Here is a 21,248-nt window from a genome sequence, read left to right as displayed (position 1 = left end):
TTGCCCGGCTCTTCCCACTTGCCCTGTAGCGGTGGCAAGTGGGGTTCATATTTGTGGGGTTGATGTCACCTTTGTATTTGTCAGGTGACATCAAGCCCACGGTTTAGTAATGGAGAAGCGTCTATAAGACACCTATTTATTACTAATCCTACAGTTGTATGGTAAATAAGGACACAGCCAGAATAAAGTCCTTTATTTGAAATAAGCCTAAACACAGTTTTCCATTTTTATTTAAATGCTCATGCTCTTGCTGTAATTAGCGGCAGCAGGTGTCGGATGATGGGAGCTGTAGTCACATCAGCTAGCACGAGTGACCGGAGGTAAACTGTATACCTGTGATCACAGCTGAGCGCTCACGCTGTCTTTTGACAGCGTGGGAACCGCTGCTCTCTGACCGGCAGGGATGATTTCCCCGCAGATCAGAAACGGGGTTTGCCCCGTTGTCATGCACATAACAGCGCAGCAAACATTGTATGTCTGGGCCCCCCATTCAAGTGAATGGGGTCCGGGTACAGTTCTGGTACTCGAACACGAATGTTTTGTAACTGTTCGGCCGTACCTGCCGGACCCGAATATCCATCTCTAATCTTAATGTGGAACTAGACCTATATATATTTTTGTGGATATTAAAGTGATTATCGTAGTTACTCCCTGTTTGCTGGTTCATATGGGTTGGAATATTCTATAAACTTTTGATACAACTACATGACCTCACATATTTAGGTAATACCTACCTTAACATATTTTCAACAGAGCCACTGTTGCGTTTTTTGCTTCTGTATTTCTGTCAATGTTATGTACTGATTCTATGATAACAATTTTCTGCTGTCTTTATATATATTCTATGCATTTGAATACATTTTTTGATATACCGTATTTGTAGATATTTGGATTGTAGTGCTCCTTCATTTGCCTCTACCTGTACATAGCATACGTATGATAAAAGTCACAAGCAGTATTATTATTTCTCATGACCTTTTTCTTTCTCATGATATATATTCTTGGCAATTTTAGAGTTGTTTGAACTTTCAAAAAGTCAAATATATATCTGTGGTGAGAGTCAAAACCCTTGGCCAAAAAATAATAAAGTTAGGAAGGCCAATGAATATAATATTATTTATTATAAGTGCTAGGAAATCTTTTCTTTCCATTCAAATCTACCTGAATTCCCCAGTGTGCAGACACATGAAGGCTTTCAAGGGACTTGTATACTTGGCTCCACTCCAGACTAATATCACAATGAATGGTTTCTATCTTTGTCCAATTATTCTAGTACGATTCATGTCCCACCCATATTACGGCATGAGCTTTCACATAACCCACATCCATATATTATGAATTATTAACAACTCATCCAGACATAATTTGAAGACCCACATATAATTAAATTCCATCACAAAAGTAACAGTGAACACACAGCTCGGTTATGTCAGGAATTCCACACGGTCGGTGCTGCAGAATGGGTTCAGCAATATAAATACGCCATTTAAAAGAACGTGGCTGTAAAGGAGAGGAATGTGTTACGCAAATCACCAAGGATGGAGCTTGTGTAGTAAAATACTACTGCTACCTACTCATATATTACGTGCAAGACAAGGGACATTAGGAAGTGTAGCACAAGCACAGTACCTTGTTTATAGTGAAGCGGCCTTCAAATCGACATCCATTGCCATTATTCAGAGGGATCTTCATAGAGTTATCAATGTGTCCAACTTCATGTCTGCCCATTTCATCCTGAATATCAAGCCCCACCACTAAGAAGAAAAGATAAATGTTCACACTATTTGTGTAACGTTTAAAATCTGCAGACTATCAGTCTAAGCAACGCGGCTGAAAATCTGCAGACCCTATTAGTCCAAGCAACGCTGCTGAAAATCTGCAGACCCTATTAGTCCAAGCAACGCTGCTAAAAATCTGCAGACCCCATCAGTCCAAGCAACGCTGCTAAAAATCTGCAGACCCCATTAGTCCAAGCAACGCTGCTGAAAATCTGCAGACCCCATCAGTCCAAGCAACGCTGTTAAAAATCTGCAGACCCTATTAGTCCAAGCAACGTTGCTAAAAATCTGCAGACCCCATCAGTCCAAGCAACGCTGCTAAAAATCTGCAGACCCTATTAGTCCAAGTAACGCTGCTAAAAATCTGCAGACCCTATTAGTCCAAGCAACGCTGCTGAAAATCTGCAGACCCCATCAGTCCAAGCAACGCTGTTAAAAATCTGCAGACCCTATTAGTCCAAGCAACACGGCTAAAAATCTGCAGACCCTATTAGTCCAAGCAACGCGGCTAAAAATCTGCAGACCCCATCAGTCCAAGAAACGCGGCTAAAAATCTGCAGACTCCATCAGTCCAAGCAACATGGCTAAAAATCTGCAGACCCCATCAGTCCAAGCAACGCAGCTAAAAATCTGTAGACCCTATTAGTCCAAGCAACGCGGCTAAAAATCTGCAGACTCCATCAGTCCAAGCAACATGGCTAAAAATCTGCAGACCCCATCAGTCCAAGCAACGCAGCTAAAAATCTGCAGACCCTATTAGTCCAAGCAACGCGGCTAAAAATCTGCAGACCCCATCAGTCCAAGAAACGCGGCTAAAAATCTGCAGACTCCATCAGTCCAAGCAACATGGCTAAAAATCTGCAGACCCCATCAGTCCAAGCAACGCAGCTAAAAATCTGCAGACCCTATTAGTCCAAGCAACGCGGCTAAAAATCTGCAGACCCCATCAGTCCAAGCAACGCGGCTAAAGATCTGCAGACTCCATCAGTCCAAGCAACATGGCTAAAAATCTGCAGACCCCATCAGTCCAAGCAACGCAGCTAAAAATCTGCAGACCCTATTAGTCCAAGCAACGCGGCTAAAAATCTGCAGACCCCTTCAGTCCAAGAAACGCGGCTAAAAATCTGCAGACTCCATCAGTCCAAGCAACATGGCTAAAAATCTGCAGACCCCATCAGTCCAAGCAACGCAGCTAAAAATCTGCAGACCCTATTAGTCCAAGCAACGCGGCTAAAAATCTGCAGACCCCATCAGTCCAAGCAATGGGTCTAAAAATCTGCAGACCCCATCATTCCAAGGAACGCTGCTGAAAATCTGCAGACCCCATCAGTCTAAGCAACGCTGCTGAAAATCTGCAGACCCCATCAGTCTAAGCAACGCTGCTGAAAATCTGCAGACCCCATCAGTCCAAGCAACGCTGCTGAAAATCTGCAGACCCCATCAGTCCAAGCAACGCTGCTGAAAATCTGCAGACCCCATTAGTCCAAGCAATGTTGCTGAAAGTCTGCAGACCCCATTAGTCCAAGTAAGACTGCTGAAAATCTAACCGCTAGACCAATGGGTGTTGTCTCAAGAAAAAAAACCCCAAAAACTTTAAAATGAACCGATCACCATTTAGTGCGGTGTAATCTACCAGCAGCATATTGTAGATCGACAGGAGCAGAGCAATCAGATGCATATTTTTCACTAGGCATCGTGTAACTTGATTGAAATCTCTGGTCCTCCTATTCCTAAGAGTGCAGTGGGCAGTCTCACATATTGATTGACAGCCTTCCCTGAGCATGCATTCAGAGACAGCAGTCAGTCATTTTTCTCACCACCCTAAGGCCCCAAAGTATGGATAAAGCTACGGCTACACCGCCGCTTGAGTCACGCCACAGAATTTCTTCGACAAGTCACACAACCAAAAACATTTGTGCAATTTGTCTACAACTTGCCACTAATTTAGAGCTACGATTTTGTTGTAAGAAAGAAACCCCAAACCCTAGAATTATCAATATTGCATGTAAGTCAGGGCTGCAAGTGGCTGTAATTGAGGACTGTGGCTAGAGATTTGCCTATGTCTGGCCATCAATTCTTTTCACGAATTTGGCACATCTTCTAACAGCTGTGGTCTTATGGCAGACGTTACTTCAGCCAGCAGTTCGCGTACATTTCTGGCGTAATTTACTCCACATTTGACGTTCAAATTATAATGAATTTACTGAGGGGGCTTTGCCACACTGGGTCCCAAGCTCAACCACCTCTGGCGGTATTGGCCGGGATGGGAATAAAAATGCCAAAAGATGCAAAATTTTTGCATAACTTGGAATTGAGCCAAAATGTTAATGACATAATGAGTTTTATGCTAGAAATCTGGCGACTAGGAAAGCCCATTTCTGGCTAAGAGGTACAAATTTGGAGTGTGACAACAATTAGGTGCCGTCAAGTTCTAGACAGCGCATACTAAACTGCCTGACCATTACCCTACTACTTGTATACTTTATTATGGAAATAAATTAAAAGAATTCTCAAAAAACTAGACAAAAAAGGCACAAATTCAATAATGAACTGGGCCTGTAGAGTCCTATAAGTGCATTCGGTAAACAGACACATTCAACGGGGAGGCCATTAGTCTACCACTGGCCATGTTACCGCTGAAGATAGCAGAACAGTTTAACAATGAGCGTTTTCTTTAAGTTTTAGAGCTGCTTCAGAAATCTGTGCAAAATGGTCCAAGTGCAGACCACAATGCCCGAGTTAGCTGCACGATCGTGACAGCTTCATATATGTCTAGGACGTGGTGACACTTGGGAAAAAGAGCCATGGCTAGTTTGTGTATTGCTTCATTCTCGGACCGCTTTACATGGCTATCTGACCATAATATAATAGCCAATGTGAAATTCTAATGCTGTCATCCAGATAAATGTATCATTAATCAGCCCTAGAAGATTGGTACAGGAGCATAAAGCTTGTGATGCTATACCGAAGATGACCTGAGAAATTGCTTACTTACATTCACAGTTGAGGTTGGGTATGCTGATGTTCAGGCTCACATCTATTTTGCCCCCACTCTCTTTATCGGGATCATCTACATACAGCTCGTTAACGCTGAAAAAGAAAATGACAAAAATGTCACTAGCTGCTTAGTTATCACGGTGACTTTATGAAAAAAAAAATCAAGAATTCCTGAGCATAAAATAGAAAATACAGTCTTATTTTTATTAAAGTCCCACAGGAAAGCAATTCAAGTATGATCAAATACAGGATGTGTTAGCGCATGCGCAGTGTAGAACCATCAGAAAGCAGAGGAAGACATGTCTCCAGGCAAAACTCAGATGACGTTATGAAATTAAGATGAATTTATGAAAAATATCAAGAATTCTTGAACATAAAATAGAAAACACTGCTGAATTATATACATTTTTATAATTTTTCAAAGGAATGAAATTCAAGTAAAGCAAATTTAGGATGTGCCAGCACATGCGCAGTACAAACTATCAGAAAGCAGAAGGACATGTCTCTGAGCAAAACTCTATCTCAATGTGGAGCCTGGTGATGGCCAACCCACACATCCTGAGGTCATATTCAGCCTTTGCCTACACTGTGTTACCAAGGTTTTGTCCCTCGGACAATTTTGAGTGTTCCTGATAGATTTTTTTCATGCTGATTTCAGAAATGACATCAGATTTTTCCAATCACTTAAGGTATTTGAGAAATATGAAACATTATAAATATTCTGTTATAATTCCAAAAAAGCATATGAACTTTTTCTGAAACCGTATATTCTAAATTTTCCACTGAAATAACAGAAATCGCTGATCTACACATATGCAAGCACTTATTATGCGAATTTCGTGCAGGCGCAGTGAATCATTCGGCTGACCGTGTACGGAGCATACCACATTTCCTGGGAAGGGGGAGGAATCAAAAGACAATACTGACATATTTAGTGAATGGATGAATGGATAATCACAACCTTCAATTCCGTTCACTGTCCCAATGATATGGAGAGAGCAGAGAGATCATGTAACAGATTGCTACGTCTGCCTTACAAATGTAACAGGATATTCAGCAAAGAACAAGAAATCAATAAAATATCCTAATCTTCCTTCAGCCATAAGACCCGTGCCACACGATAAAAGTCTTCGTGTTCCAAAGCCGCCCAAAGTATGGGCAATGGCGGACGATGAAGATGAACTAACAAAGTCAGTGGAAAATTAAACTGCTGCAGACCCAGACTTTGAGCCTTCTACATCTAATCCACAGAATTATTGGGATCAAGGCTACAAGAAAGGAATCTATTATTACCAGGAACAAGAGTTTCTGTTTTTCGCAGTCATCGAGAAGACCTTAATCAATTTTTCAACCATGTCGACAGTTTAACCTTTTGCAACAACGTCTTGGGGTTTGTTTGGTGATCTGGGATGCGAACATGACCCGAAGGAATGGCGACTGTTCATTGACTTGTCAGTTTTAAGTCTGAAGGCTGTTTTACTACACAACGGTGGACAAGAAATTGCCTGAAATTTGTTGCGCAGTGCTATCAGTTGAGGTTCTCTGGTTAAGTCTAAATCCCTTATGATGACTTTAACAGAGTGGTGGACAACAGGGCCGGCACTCCCTTGGTCACCGTTGAAAACTCTGCTGTCTGCATTCTCTGCTCATTGTTTTGACTAGGTTTGGATACACACATCTATAGAGTTTGCCTACATGATTGCAATTGATTTCCGTATCCCCTCTGTATACAGTTGGATATCCAGCGCTGTATAGGCCCCTTCTTCTACAGAACCACAGGGGTCACACACCATGTAGCGCTTATTTTCTCCTTCTCCGACCATGATCACGGATTCACACGAGCCACCAAATTTGTAAACCACACAATCAGGACTGTGGAGGCGGTAAGCCAAGCCTGCGACTCCGACTACTCAATTTTCCTTACACCGACTCCACGACTCAGACTCCCACATATATTGCTTATATTTAAGTGAAAAATTTATTGTAGTACAATGTGAACATCAGACATTTAATCATTTTCATGATACAGTAATCAAGATATTTAGATAGAACATAATATATTTTTATTGGAATACAACTTTAGAACACAAAAGACTAATAAAATTGTAAAATTGTAAATATGTAATACACTATGTAATATCGATTACACACACACATTATACAATGCCTACAAGTAGTATTCAACCCCCTGCAGATTTAGCAGGTTTGATAAGATGCAAATAAGTTAGAGCCTTCAAACTTCACACAAGAGCAGGATTTATTAACAGATGCATAAATCTTACAAACCAAAAAGTTATGTTGCTCAGTTAAATTTTAATAAATTTTAAACATAAAAGTGTGGGTCAATTATTATTCAACCCCTAGGTTTAATATTTTGTGGAATAACCCTTGTTTGCAATTACAGCTAATAATCGTCTTTTATAAGACCTGATCAGGCCGGCACAGGTCTCTGGAGTTATCTTGGCCCACTCCTCCATGCAAATCTTCTCCAAGTTATCTAGGTTCTTTGGGTGTCTCATGTGGACTTTAATCTTGAGCTCCTTCCACAAGTTTTCAATTGGGTTAAGGTCAGGAGACTGACTAGGCCACTGCAACACCTTGATTTTTTGACTCTTGAACCAGGCCTTGGTTTTCTTGGCTGTGTGCTTTGGGTCGTTGTCTTGTTGGAAGATGAAATGACGACCCATCTTAAGATCCTTGATGGAGGAGCGGAGGTTCTTGGCCAAAATCTCCAGGTAGGCCGTGCTATCCATCTTCCCATGGATGCGGACCAGATGGCCAGGCCCCTTGGCTGAGAAACAGCCCCACAGCATGATGCTGCCACCACCATGCTTGACTGTAGGGATGGTATTCTTGGGGTCGTATGCAGTGCCATCCAGTCTCCAAACGTCACGTGTGTGGTTGGCACCAAAGATCTCGATCTTGGTCTCATCAGACCAGGGAACCTTGAACCAGTCTGTCTCAGAGTCCTCCAAGTGATCATGAGCAAACTGTAGACGAGCCTTGACATGACGTTTTGAAAGTAAAGGTACCTTACGGGCTCGTCTGGAACGGAGACCATTGCGGTGGAGTACGTTACTTATGGTATTGACTGAAACCAATGTCCCCACTGCCATGAGATCTTCCCGGAGCTCCTTCCTTGTTGTCCTTGGGTTAGCCTTGACTCTTCGGACAAGCCTGACCTCGGCACGGGAGGAAACTTTCAAAGGCGGTCCAGGCCGTGGAAGGCTAACAGTAGTTCCATAAGCCTTCCACTTCCGGATGATGCTCCCAACAGTGGAGACAGGTAGGCCCAACTCCTTGGAAAGGGTTTTGTACCCTTTGCCAGCCTTGTGACCCTCCACGATCTTGGCTCTGATGGCCTTGGAATGCTCCTTTGTCTTTCCCATGTTAACCATGTATGAGTGCTGTTCACAAGTTTGGGGAGGGTCTTAAATAGTCAGAAAAGGCTGGAAAAAGAGATAATTAATCCAAACATGTGAAGCTCATTGTTCTTTGTGCCTGAAATACTTCTTAATACTTTAAGGGAACCAAACAGAATTCTGGTGGTTTGAGGGGTTGAATAATAAATGACCCTCTGAATAAACTTTTCACAATTTAAAAAAAAATTAAACAAAGAAATAACATTCTTTTTTGCTGCAGTGCATTTCACACTTCCAGGCTGATCTACAGTCCAAATGTCACAATGCCAAGTTAATTCCGAATGTGTAAACCTGCTAAATCTGCAGGGGGTTGAATACTACTTGTAGGCACTATATATATATATATATATATATATATATATATATATACAGTGCCTACAAGTAGTATTCAACCCCCCTGCAGATTTAGCAGGTTTGATAAGATGCAAATAAGTTAGAGCGTTCAAACTTCACACAAGAGCAGGATTTATTAACAGATGCATAAATCTTACAAACCAAAAAGTTATGTTGCTCAGTTAAATTTTAATAAATTTTAAACATACAAGTGTGGGTCAATTATTATTCAACCCCTAGGTTTAATATTTTGTGGAATAACCCTTGTTTGCAATTACAGCTAATAATCGTCTTTTATAAGACCTGATCAGGCCGGCACAGGTCTCTGGAGTTATCTTGGCCCACTCCTCCATGCAGATCTTCTCCAAGTTATCTAGGTTCTTTGGGTGTCTCATGCGGACTTTAATCTTGAGCTCCTTCCACAAGTTTTCAATTGGGTTAAGGTCAGGAGACTGACTAGGCCACTCCAACACCTTGATTTTTTGCCTCTTGAACCAGGCCTTGGTTTTCTTGGCTGTGTGCTTTGGGTCGTTGTCTTGTTGGAAGATGAAATGATGACCCATCTTAAGATCCTTGATGGAGGAGCGGAGGTTCTTGGCCAAAATCTCCAGGTAGGCCGTGCTATCCATCTTCCCATGGATGCGGACCAGATGGCCAGGCCCCTTGGCTGAGAAACAGCCCCACAGCATGATGCTGCCACCACCATGCTTGACTGTAGGGATGGTATTCTTGGGGTCGTATGCAGTGCCATCCAGTCTCCAAACGTCACGTGTGTGGTTGGCACCAAAGATCTCGATCTTGGTCTCATCAGACCAGAGAACCTTGAACCAGTCTGTCTCAGAGTCCTCCAAGTGATCATGAGCAAACTGTAGACGAGCCTTGACATGACGCTTTGAAAGTAAAGGTACCTTACGGGCTCGTCTGGAACGGAGACCATTGCGGTGGAGTACGTTACTTATGGTATTGACTGAAACCAATGTCCCCACTGCCATGAGATCTTCCCGGAGCTCCTTCCTTGTTGTCCTTGGGTTAGCCTTGACTCTTCGGACAAGCCTGGCCTCGGCACGGGAGGAAACTTTCAAAGGCTGTCCAGGCCGTGGAAGGCTAACAGTAGTTCCATAAGCCTTCCACTTCCGGATGATGCTCCCAACAGTGGAGACAGGTAGGCCCAACTCCTTGGAAAGGGTTTTGTACCCCTTGCCAGCCTTGTGACCCTCCACGATCTTGTCTCTGATGGCCTTGGAATGCTCCTTTGTCTTTCCCATGTTGACCATGTATGAGTGCTGTTCACAAGTTTGGGGAGGGTCTTAAATAGTCAGAAAAGGCTGGAAAAAGAGATAATTAATCCAAACATGTGAAGCTCATTGTTCTTTGTGCCTGAAATACTTCTTAATACTTTAGGGGAACCAAACAGAATTCTGGTGGTTTGAGGGGTTGAATAATAAATGACCCTCTGAATAAACTTTTCACAATTTAAAAACAAAATGAAACAAAGAAATAACATTCTTTTTTGCTGCAGTGCATTTCACACTTCCAGGCTGATCTACAGTCCAAATGTCACAATGCCAAGTTAATTCCGAATGTGTAAACCTGCTAAATCTGCAGGGGGTTGAATACTACTTGTAGGCACTGTATATATATATATATATATATATATATATATATATATATATATATATATATACATATATACACATACACACACACACATAACTATGTAATAAACTAAGTAAGTGGCAAAAGAAGACAGTTTTCAACGAAAACATACTAAATAACATTTGTGCCTCCATCAGATCCTCCTTCATAGATGACCTCAAATCTGACCTAATAATTTTAAGGCTAGAGAACAACCTCTCTACACTAACTTGGGTTGGAGGCAAAGCCGTAACCACATGGGCAACATCTCTAGCAATTTCTGGGTATACAGGAATTGCCTCATGCACAATCAGTTTTGATGAACGGTTGAATTTTTCTATTTCTTTGAGAGCAAGTGAAACATTTTGCTGAAATATGGTCACTCTGCTTGCTATAGGAGACGGAGTGAAATTTTTTTCCTTGCGGCAACGCTTTGCCTGCTCCATGTCATCCAAATACTTGTCAAAGTCAAACTCCTCATCTGATGAGGATGAAGATATGGCAGCAGTAGCACTGTCAGGACCCAAGTCCTCTTGCGCCTGGCAGTCCTCCTGTAGGCCACTCAGCCTAACTGCTACCTCAGTCAGAGCTTCTTTTCCTTTAGTAAGCTGTTGATCATCAAGCAGTATACGATGACTTGGGTCCACATAAACAGCTGCCAGAAATTTTTTATTTTACAATAGCTGTATCTCTCTCCGCTTCATTGAAGCAGAAATGCCATCTGCGATTAAACCTCCTCTTTGGGACAGGCAAAATAGCAAGTTCTTTCACTCCCTTATGAAAATGCCAGGAGTTAAATCCTCAGCTTGTAATTTTTTAGTCATGGTAAATGGGTGATTAAGCAATTCCTTCAATTCAGCCACCTGTGTCCATTGACCTTCATTTAGGGTTACCTGAGGGTGCGCCATATCTATAAGAAACGGTTTTAGTTCAAACAATCGCTCAATCATGAAATAAGTGCTGCCCCACCAAGTGGCTTGATCGACAATTGCCCCTTTCCCAGCACGTCTCTTCAAGATGGAATCAATTTTAGGGGTTCTGGCGGCAATAACGAATTTCCTCACTTTTCCAATCAGATTTCCAGCATGTCCCTCTTGCAGATTATCTCTTATTGCCAACTTTCTTACTTTCTCTAGCTCGGGGCCCAGGAATCGGATCCTGCGCAGGGCAGGCACCCCTCCCCCTCCTCTCTCTGGTGAAGACGGCAGAAGACAGGACAGAGGAGGGGAGATTGCCCCCTGCAGTCTGGAGCTGGTGCAGGACGGGAGCACTGCAGCATACAAGTGAGTTTTGAGCGAGAGGTGATTGCCCCTGCTTCTGGGGGGGTGGCAGCTGCCCCCCCTTCCCCTTGCTGGCTACGGCCATGATTCACACATAGCGTTTTTACGGATCCGTTTTTTGCAGTAAAATGCAGTGACTCTGGGCATCCCAGCAAAGTCAATGGGTTTCAAGATATGACATTCAGACACATTGTTTTGTGAGGATCCGTTTTTGGGCTGAATGAGCATGTCAGTTTGTGTGACGTTTTTCTAATCTGCTTTTGCTATTGAAAACATTATCTATTAGCTAAAAAACCTTTCAGGTGATGCAGTTTTTTAAAAAGCTGATCTGCTTTTGCAGCTCAAAAACGTATCCTTAAAAAAATGCAGCAAAAACGCTGTGTGAATGTAGCCTTAGATCAGGAATAGAACAGTCATTTATAGGACATTTCATAACTTTCCCAAATTCCTATGAAAAAATATTCAGCACATTCTGCGTTGAACTACTGTACCCAATTTATTGTATATTTTAGGAGTTGGAGTCGGTCCATTTTATACCAACTCCACGACTCTGACTCCACAGCCCTGCACACAATGCATCAAATGTCTATTCAACTAATACGGGGCTAGGAATTTACAGATGTTTCTATGTTTCTAATTTGTAAAGAACAGAATTATTTCTTCTACAAACAGCCCTAGCAAATTGTATCAGAGTAGAAATCTACTTTTGCTAATCTCATTTGGCAGATCTGGGTGTGAAACTGATGGAGGTAATAAAACAATTATGTAACATCACAGCAGGAAGGATAAGTGTGTTCTGCTACTTTAGCAACAGGAATATTTTGGGTGGGTTAAATGGGTGCGTTCCCATCATTACTCACAAGGTGATTACAAAATTGAAAAAAGAAAAAAAAAAATTGAGAAACTGGGTCAGAAAGGAAAAACACAGTGAAACTCATCAGTATGGATGAATACAACGAAACACTGAGAAAAAATACAACCTGAAGCCAGGGCTGTGGAGTCGGAGTCATGAAAATTGAGGAGACGAAGGTTTGGCTTACCGACTCCACAGCCCTGGCAGGGTTGTGGAGTCGGAGTCCATTTTGGTGGAGTCAGTGTCATGGAAACTGAGGATTCGGAGGTTTGGCTTACCGACTCCATAGCCCTGCCTGAAGCTAGTCTGACAAATACAGGGGTGTAACTAGATCTCACGTCCCCAAAGCAAAATGCAAACAGCAGCACAAGTAACAAATACCTAAAAGGTATTGATAATCGAGCCATATATCAGAAAGACCAACTAGTAGTGCCAGATAATGGACAGTCAGCCATGTGGTTTTCCCTACAATTTTTTTTTTTTAACAATTTAATAGGGCCCCCTCAATCTCTGGACCCCTCAAGAGCTGCTACAGCTATTGGATGCCCATGAACAGATTTACGAAAACAAAGCTGTTCTACATTTTTATGGTCACAGATTTTACTGTTTATGGTTACTGAATCGATGGAAGCACAAAAGGTCCAGAGAGTAAAAAAAAAAAAAAAGTATCACTAATAATGCCTTACTCCAGAAAGAACAGTGTCATTTTTGGGATGACCACTAAGAGCAGAGTAAAGGAAAGTAGGAGTTATAAGGTAAAAACAAACAAACCAAGCAACACCACTATGGGCACTTTTATGTGGAATGACCGATGTGATAATGCAGAAGACAAGGAAGAGGTTTAATATTTGTGGCTAAGAAAAAAATATCCCATGTATGACTCTCCCCTTGGAGGTAATCATGAGGAAGAATTCTTGAGGATAGTAGGCAGAGTAATGTGGAAATGCATGATCATCTATTCATAATAAGAAAAGGACAAATTAACAAAAAATTGGGAATTATTAAATTTATTAAAGGGCCTGACAAGTGAAAACAAGTTATTGGCTATCTGTTGGATAGGCGATGACTTGCTGATTGGTGTGTATCACAATAGGAAGGCAGGTCGGACCCCCAACCACTGCTCTGTGCATTCTAACGGGGATAAGTGTCACAGTCCCGGAATTGCTGCGGGTCCCAGTGATTGGAGCGCCACTGATGAAAAATGTATCACCTATCCTATAGATAAATAACTTGTTTTTACCCAACAACCCCTTGAAGTTTTGTGTATTGATACTTATAGCAATTATACAGTAAAGAAAGCCAATAACATTAGCGGAGCTGCATCCGATAGTTTATTATGCTAGAACCACAAGTGCCATCTCATGACCTGAGGGTAGTCATACGTGTAAGTGGAGAACACATAAAACATCTGGATATCTGGCTCGTCTGACATGCTTGATGAAGCAAACACAACTATACCAAGAAAAACTGGAACACGTGGAACAATCCCAGTTTGCATGGAAACGCGGAATCTTCTCTGGCCACACGTCACTGCCATAATCTCATTCACAAGATGCAGTTTTGGCTTTAGCTTGTCTTTAGTAGATCTAGAGTTTTTGGTGGCTGGGGCTTAGGACTGGATAAGAGTCTCGACATGGATAACGTGCAGCAGCTTCTAAGAGCTAATAACAAATAGGTGGATATCAGAGTCCCAAATTCACGCGTATAACCCTCATCTAATTGTTATAGTGGAGAACGGAACCAAAGATCCTACCACTCTCCAGAGGATCCGTACCCTTTATGTATGACCTATTGGAACGCTTCATTTTACCTCTACAGGCTCAAAGTTAAAGATTTGCTGCCATGTCATCCCGCAAATCACTAGCTGAGTGATGGGGCCCCAGCAGCTTAGTCTCAGAACCACCCTTAAAAAAAAAAAAAAAAAAAAAAAAAAGAGAGAGAAAAAAGGGGAGGAAAATCCTTTTATGTTGTTAGGAAGCATTTAATAAAAGTTTGAATTTTTTTCACAGCTGTAAATCCACAAGGAATTAATAATGAAAATATAAGTGAGATCATACAATGACAGATAATAGTACTGATCTAGAACAGGGGTGGACAATACATTTTCCCAAGAGGCTACATAAGAGACAGTGACTGGAGAGATCAAATAGGCTGAAATTAATTCTACTAAAAATTAATATCAACATATGAATTATAATTATTTTATAGTAATATTAGTTTTCCACTTAATATTGAGCAAAATTAAGTATCCTGACATTCCCTGTATACAATATGAGCCCACACAGCTCACATATACAGTATGAGCCCTCACATAACCCCCTATATTCAGTATAAGCCCCCACATAGAACCTATATACAGTATGAGCCCCCACATAGAGTTCCTATATGCAGTATTAGCACCCACATAGCCTCCTATATACAGGATGAGCCCCCACGTAGCCCCCTATATGCAGTATGAGCCCCCATATACTGTATGAGCCCCCGCATAGCCCCTATATACAGTATGAGCCCCCAAATAGTCCTATATGCAGTATGAGCACCCAGATAGCCTCCTATATACAGAATGAGCCCCCACATACAGTCCGATAAGCAGTATGAGCACCCACATAGCCTCCTATATACAGAATAAGCCCTCACATAGCTCCCTATATGCAGTATGATCCCCCACATAGCCCCCTATATGCAGCAGGAGCCCCGCATAGCCTGCTATACACATATGAAAGAAAAACAATCAAAAAAAAAAAAAACACAGGATACCTCACTCCCATTCCCCTAGAGCTCAGACCCCATCTCTGGTGCACTGACTCTCCATGCAGCAGATGCGATGTAATTACATCATTGCGTCTGCTGTCCCACAAGCTGATTGGTGGAAAAAGAAGTTGGCAGCTTCTTCCTATACAAAATGTATACACCGCTGTCTACATCCTGAGGATGTGGACAATAGTAAGAACGTGAAGCAGGTGGCGGAGGGTAAGGGCATGATGCAGCCCGGGGGGCACTGGTTTCAGCCCTTCGGCTGTCAGGGTCTGCGGTCAAGACTGGAGCAGCCAGAGGGCTGGATGTGGTCCGCAGGCCAACTTTGCCCACCTCGGATCTAGAAGGATATGGCTAACGTAATATTTCTACTTCTCTTTGGGAATTTTATTTTCAAAGTTTGGAGAAGAGAAGTCGTTGGCCTGTAGCCAACAGGTGTAATTCAAGGTCCCCAGACTTATGCAACTACACAAATCATGGCATCAATAGTTGGCGTTATGCAAGACACACCTTTACAAAATAGACTAATAAATCCACAAAATGTCTTATATAACCATTTACATACAGTATTTATACCGGAGCAGCTTTACGTGGCTGTTCCTAAAGGTTGTATTTATCATGGAAACTAGGTTATTGATAATAATTACTTTTAATTATAGGAAAACCACATGATATCAGCGAGGGAGACGTCAGTGGGAGTAGGGATCATGAGTCGGAGGAACAAATAAGGATTCTGAAAACTAGTTATCAGCAGAGACCATGCACTGTAAGACCACCACTACCCATCATCACGTTGTACCAGCACGGGTTAGAAAATACCACAGTGTTTAACCTTTACTCTATTAACTTCATTTCATGCAGAGAAAGTCATGAGAAAGTGGTGCACAAAAGTGAAAAACACAAGTATTTAACCGGTACCGGAGCTATCCGTGTCCGTGTGCATACGTATGCCATCCGTGTGACATACATGTGCTATCCGTATGTCTGTGTGTACCATCCGTGTGCTGTCCGTGTTTTTGAAAAATTATTTTCAATGTTAACCCTTTGACTTTTAAAAATGCACACGGATCGGACAGCATCTGTGTGCGGTACGTGTTTACACGGACCCATTGACTTGTATGAGTCCGTGTGATCCGTGCTGTTGCACAAAAACGGACATGTCAGCTTGTTTTGCACACGGACACACGGTCCGTGAAAACACGCTGACATCTGCATAGACACATTCATTCGAATGTGTCTACGTGTGTCAGTGTCTCCGGTACGTGAGAAAACTGTCACTACACGTATCGGAGACACTGACGTGTGAAACTGCCCTTACCCAGCGTGCCCACATCAGGAAGCGTCTTTCTGAATCCTGCTCATATGGGTACTGTTCACATGATTAGGTTTTAAATTTAAATTTTTTACAAAAAACTTAAATACCCTGTTTTTGTTTTCATATTTTTACTAGCACTTGCTGTCTACTGTTATATATATTTTTACAGCAGAATATTTTTGCACGTTTGTCATACTGTGTTTTTTCTTTGTGTTTCAGTCCTTGGGTGGTGTGAATACTGTCCAACCCACCTGTTCACTTTTGTGCATGTCACATGTGTTTTTAATCTATTAGTTTCTTGCTCATGCAAGGTTTGGGAGATCCCCGCCCCTCTCTTCTGTGACATGCACATAAAGAGCCGTCTTACACAGCGTGCCCACATCAGGAAGCGTCTTTCCGAATCCTGCTCATATAGGTACTGTTCACATAATCAGGTTTTTAAATACATTAGATAGGACTGCTCCGAGATGGGTATACCGTGACGTTGGTGTAGTGGCTTAGTATACATTTTTTGCAAAAAACGTATCAACTAAATACCCTGTTTTTGTTATCATATTTTTACTAGCACTTGCTGTCTACTATTATATATATTTTTTACAACAGAGTATTTTTGCACGTTTGTCATACTGTGTTTTTATTTGTGTCTCAGTCTTTGGGTGGTGTGAACACTGTCCAACCCACCTGTTCACTTTTGTGCATTTCACGTGTTTTTAATTTAGCTCATGTACAGTTGCTTAGGTATCCATGGTTACAACCATTAATAGCCAACTGTCACTATATCAGTGGTCACAACCATGGATACCTAAGATCCTGCAATGCCCTGTACATTGGGTAAGCAACATAGCAAATTAGAAGAACTATACTACACTTCTAATTAGAAGTATTTGCTAATATTATTATTATTACAAATATAACATAATGGGATAAGATCTCAGAAATGGGAACACTCCTTTAATTCTTCCGCCTTTCATTCAAACTAGTAAAATGATTCAGAACTGCAATTCTGCACCATGACACCGCTGAATGTCTCCATTATTAATGGCTTGCATTGTTAATCCACCACTATATCCGACTTCCCACCATAAAGAAAACAATCCATTTAAATTCAATTTTATATATTAAAGAGGACCTTTCACTATTAAAATTTTAATGCAGCCCCACTAATTCTGGGAACAGTTTTTACTTTTCTTCTGTGGCCTTCTGTTACAAAGTTATGCCCCCGGTAAATAAAGCTAGGTTCACGGATGCGCTATAGTGGATGTCATTTTTGACATCTTTTAGCACCTAGCGCTAACGGTATGAGTTAACGCATGGTAGCGCTCCGGTACCAAGCGCTACTGCGTTAGCCCATACTGTCCTATGCACAGCGAACAGGTCCAATGCCAACGCACCCAAAAACGCTGCAAGCGGCGTTCGAGGGTGCGTCATGAAATAACTCATACTTGCAAACGCATGCCGATTTTGGCATGCGTTAGTATGTGTTATTATTATTGCGGGAAATGGGTGCGCTAACGGATCCGTTAGATAGCGTTAGCGCTGCTATCTAACGGATGCCGTTAGCGGATTGCCCATAACGCAATGTGAACCCAGTCTAATATTGTTGCACATTTTCCCTTCATCCAAAGGGGCGTGTACCACAGACCTTCTCTGTGGATGTTTGTGTTTTCTCCTCTGACGCTGGACAATCAAAATACGGCCACACCCACAGATAAACCAATTGGGCGTATAGCGCTTAACTTCTGTGGGTGTGGCCATATTTTGATTGGCCAGCGTCAAAGGAGAAAACACAAACATCCACAGAGAAGGTCTGTGGTACACGCTCAGTCGGATGAAGGGAAAAATTTGCACCACTATTACCGGGGGCATAACTTTTGAATAGAGGGGCACAGAAGAAAAAGAAAAAACTGTTCGAGAATCAGTGGATCAGCACCAATCAGAGCAGGCACTCGGATTAAATTAAGAAAAAAAAAATAAAACACTAACTAGGAATGCAATGGAATATTACTGTCAGACTACATTTATGAAAACTAGCTAAATAAGAGCCCATCCACAGCCTTTACAACTTCTACCAGTCAATATCATATTCCATAAATGACAGATGAAGATTTGCTTGAGTATTTGAACAGTTTTTTTTCCCAATTCAATCTATTTCAGGAAACTATCCTTTGAGGAATTTTTTGTTTCCTAAGGCAGTTTTGCAGAATTTTTTAAACCTTTTTGTAAAGGGTTTTTTCCCCTGCAGAGCTTTTTTTGCAGCCTTTTGATTGGCCATTGCCTCGTTTGGACCTTTGTAGATCAGGAGCCGCTTCAAAGAAGTGACATGCTCTTACCTCAGGATGTATTCCATTAATACCAAATTAATGTACTGTACATTCTATACTATACCAATCCTCAGAGAAGGAGTCCATCAGTACGTAATAAAGGGAATAGATTAAAGAAATTCCTATGAGACAAGACCATATAATGAGGCAATTCAAAATGAAACCCATATCAGGGATACTAATTTGCCATTAGTAATACAGGTCCCCTAATTAAAACTGAAGACTTACATAAACAAATTGGTCAGAGCTTCACCAGTTTCTACTTTGGAATGTAAAGCACAGGTATAAAAAGGAGGTCACATATCTGAAGCATTCATCCTCATCAAAAGCTGAATACCAATGTAATAACATAAGAATGTAAAAAAGTGCTATCCTGATAAGATACACGCAATCCTTGGTTTTCTTTCGGGTATTAAGGAGGAAGTGAAACATTCCTAAGAGGTAGGAGGCACGGTTATTAGGGACTAGGTCACAAGTAAGCAGACATGATGGCTCTTCAAAGCTAAGTTACTATCCCCTTACTAAATGGGTACCAGCAGAGCCCTGATGTAGCAGAGCCCTGATGTAGCAGGCTGCATCTCCTGGTCTACACACCACAATCAGCACTCCTCCACCACCCATATAAAGCCCATATAGCCTACAGCCGCATCAATACAGTACAGACCTATTATTGCTACTGCTTTAGAAACCTCACATACACAAACCTATTGCAATGTTAACTGTATTCCTACTATGGTCGCCAATCATCCAGAAATTCCAGGACAGTTCACAAAATTGGGCACTTTTATCCCTATCTGTAAAAAAGAACGTAAGGCGTCCGTGATTTTTTTTGAAACTTGTAGGCTGTGTGCCCACGTAGCGTTTTTTTATGCGTTTTTCGGGGTCCCGCATCAAAAACGCTTAAAAGAAGCATTCCATTCATTTAAATGCATTTTGGCCTTTTTGTGCCAATGGATGCGTTTTTTACCGCTAAGGAAACGCTTAGCAGTAAAAAACGCAGCATGTTCATTAATTTCCACTTAGGTCCGCGTTTTTGGCTATTTCCAATAGTCCAAAAGACGCGCGGAAAAAACGCATCAAAAACGCGCTTTTTTTGCAAAAACGTGCAAAAAAACCGCACATTTTCTGGGAAGGAGAACCCGTTTCCTGAGTGTTTAAAAAACGCTACGTGGGCACATAGCCTTATACTGATTATTTTGACTGTGAATGTAGCAAACGCCTTCATATCAGCATTATAGGCTAGAGACCTGGATCAATGAAATTCATAAGGATTTTTTTTCAGTGTGTCTGTCCATGATTTTTTGATAAGTTGTCCCAGTAGTTGGCAACCATGATGCCTACATGTTATTTTCCAAAGAACAAATACTAATTTGGTCTTAAAAAGAATCTGCCACCAGGTCAGAAGTGGCCAGTTTTTACTATTCTCACTCTTCCCCTGAGAAATACTGGGTTGTTGTTTTTTTAAATCCACCATACGCTTCCAAAGATTTTGGCCTTTTTATTTAGTGGTAATTTTTATGGGATCAGTGCAAAGCAGGAGAGGCATCTTACTGGGACTTGAAAGGAGGCTTCAAAAGCTGAGCAGCTAAAGGACCTTCCACCTGAAAGGTTCTTGAGTTAAAGTGGTGCTACGGGGAGATAAAAAAATGTATATACTGTCCCTGCCCCTATGACGATGGCTTCTACAAATGGATAATGATCCTAAACACATATCAAAATCACAATAGACTACATCAAAAGGCGCAAGCTGAAGGTTTTACAATGGCCCTCACAGGCCCCTGATCTGAACATCATTGAAAATCTATGGCTAGACCTCGAACAGTAATTTTGACCAGGGGCACACAAACTTTTACATGTCACTGTGTACACATATATTGACATCCTATTATAAATCTGTACGTATTACTATGACGTTAGTCTCCACTTTGACGCTATATCGGCTTCCACTCTTCTAGGAAGGCTTCTTCAATATTTTCTAGTAAGTCTGTGGGAATTTTTGCCCATTCATCCAGAAGGTGGTCACACACTGACATTGGATGAGCATTCCTGGCTCGCAACCTCCAATCTAGTTCATCTCAAAGATGGTTGATGGAGTTGAGGTCAGAGCTTGGCGCAACCAGTCAAGTTCTTCCACACCGAACAACGCATTAATGGACCTTGTTTTGTCTTGCTGGAACAGAACAGTGTGCTTTACACTACTCTATCCAACACTTGGCATTGTGCTTGGTGATATAACAATTGCACATAGCTACTCAGCCATACAGACCCATGCCATGAAGCTCACAGGATATACTTTTTGTGCCGATGTTAATGGCAGAGGAGATTTAGACTCTTCAGTTACTGAATCAGCAAAGTGTTATGCAATCGGTGACCCTGCTCTATTAATATGCGTGGTCTGTTACTTCAAGGGCACGTTCCTTTGACTCCTAAATATTTCCAGTGTACAATAATAGCACCCACAGTTGACCATGGAATATGTAAGAGGGAGGACATCTCATGAATCGACTTGCTACAATGGTGCATATCTAATGGTAGCCCGCTAAAATTCACGGCGCTCTTT

The 21,248-nt window shown here is 41.7% G+C and overlaps 1 protein-coding gene across 1 annotated transcript in view; it reads right to left on the bottom strand.

Annotated features, from left to right (window-relative positions):
• Positions 1–21,248, bottom strand: part of ERGIC1 (endoplasmic reticulum-golgi intermediate compartment 1) — a 110,959-nt gene that overhangs the window by 41,700 nt on the left and 48,011 nt on the right. Inside the window, exons 4-5 of the mRNA XM_073575226.1 lie at positions 4,774–4,868; positions 1,630–1,754 (exon numbers count right to left, since the gene is read on the bottom strand). Coding sequence (XP_073431327.1) covers positions 1,630–1,754; positions 4,774–4,868 — 220 coding nt within the window. The remainder of the gene's footprint in view (positions 1–1,629; positions 1,755–4,773; positions 4,869–21,248) is intronic.

This window comes from Dendrobates tinctorius, unplaced genomic scaffold (assembly GCF_039654945.1).
Source record: "Dendrobates tinctorius isolate UK_male_01 unplaced genomic scaffold, ASM3965494v1 ptg000043l, whole genome shotgun sequence".
Classification (NCBI taxonomy): Eukaryota; Metazoa; Chordata; class Amphibia; order Anura; family Dendrobatidae; genus Dendrobates; species Dendrobates tinctorius.
Note: the sequence above shows the minus strand (reverse complement) of the source record. Positions and strands in the feature narration are given on the sequence as shown.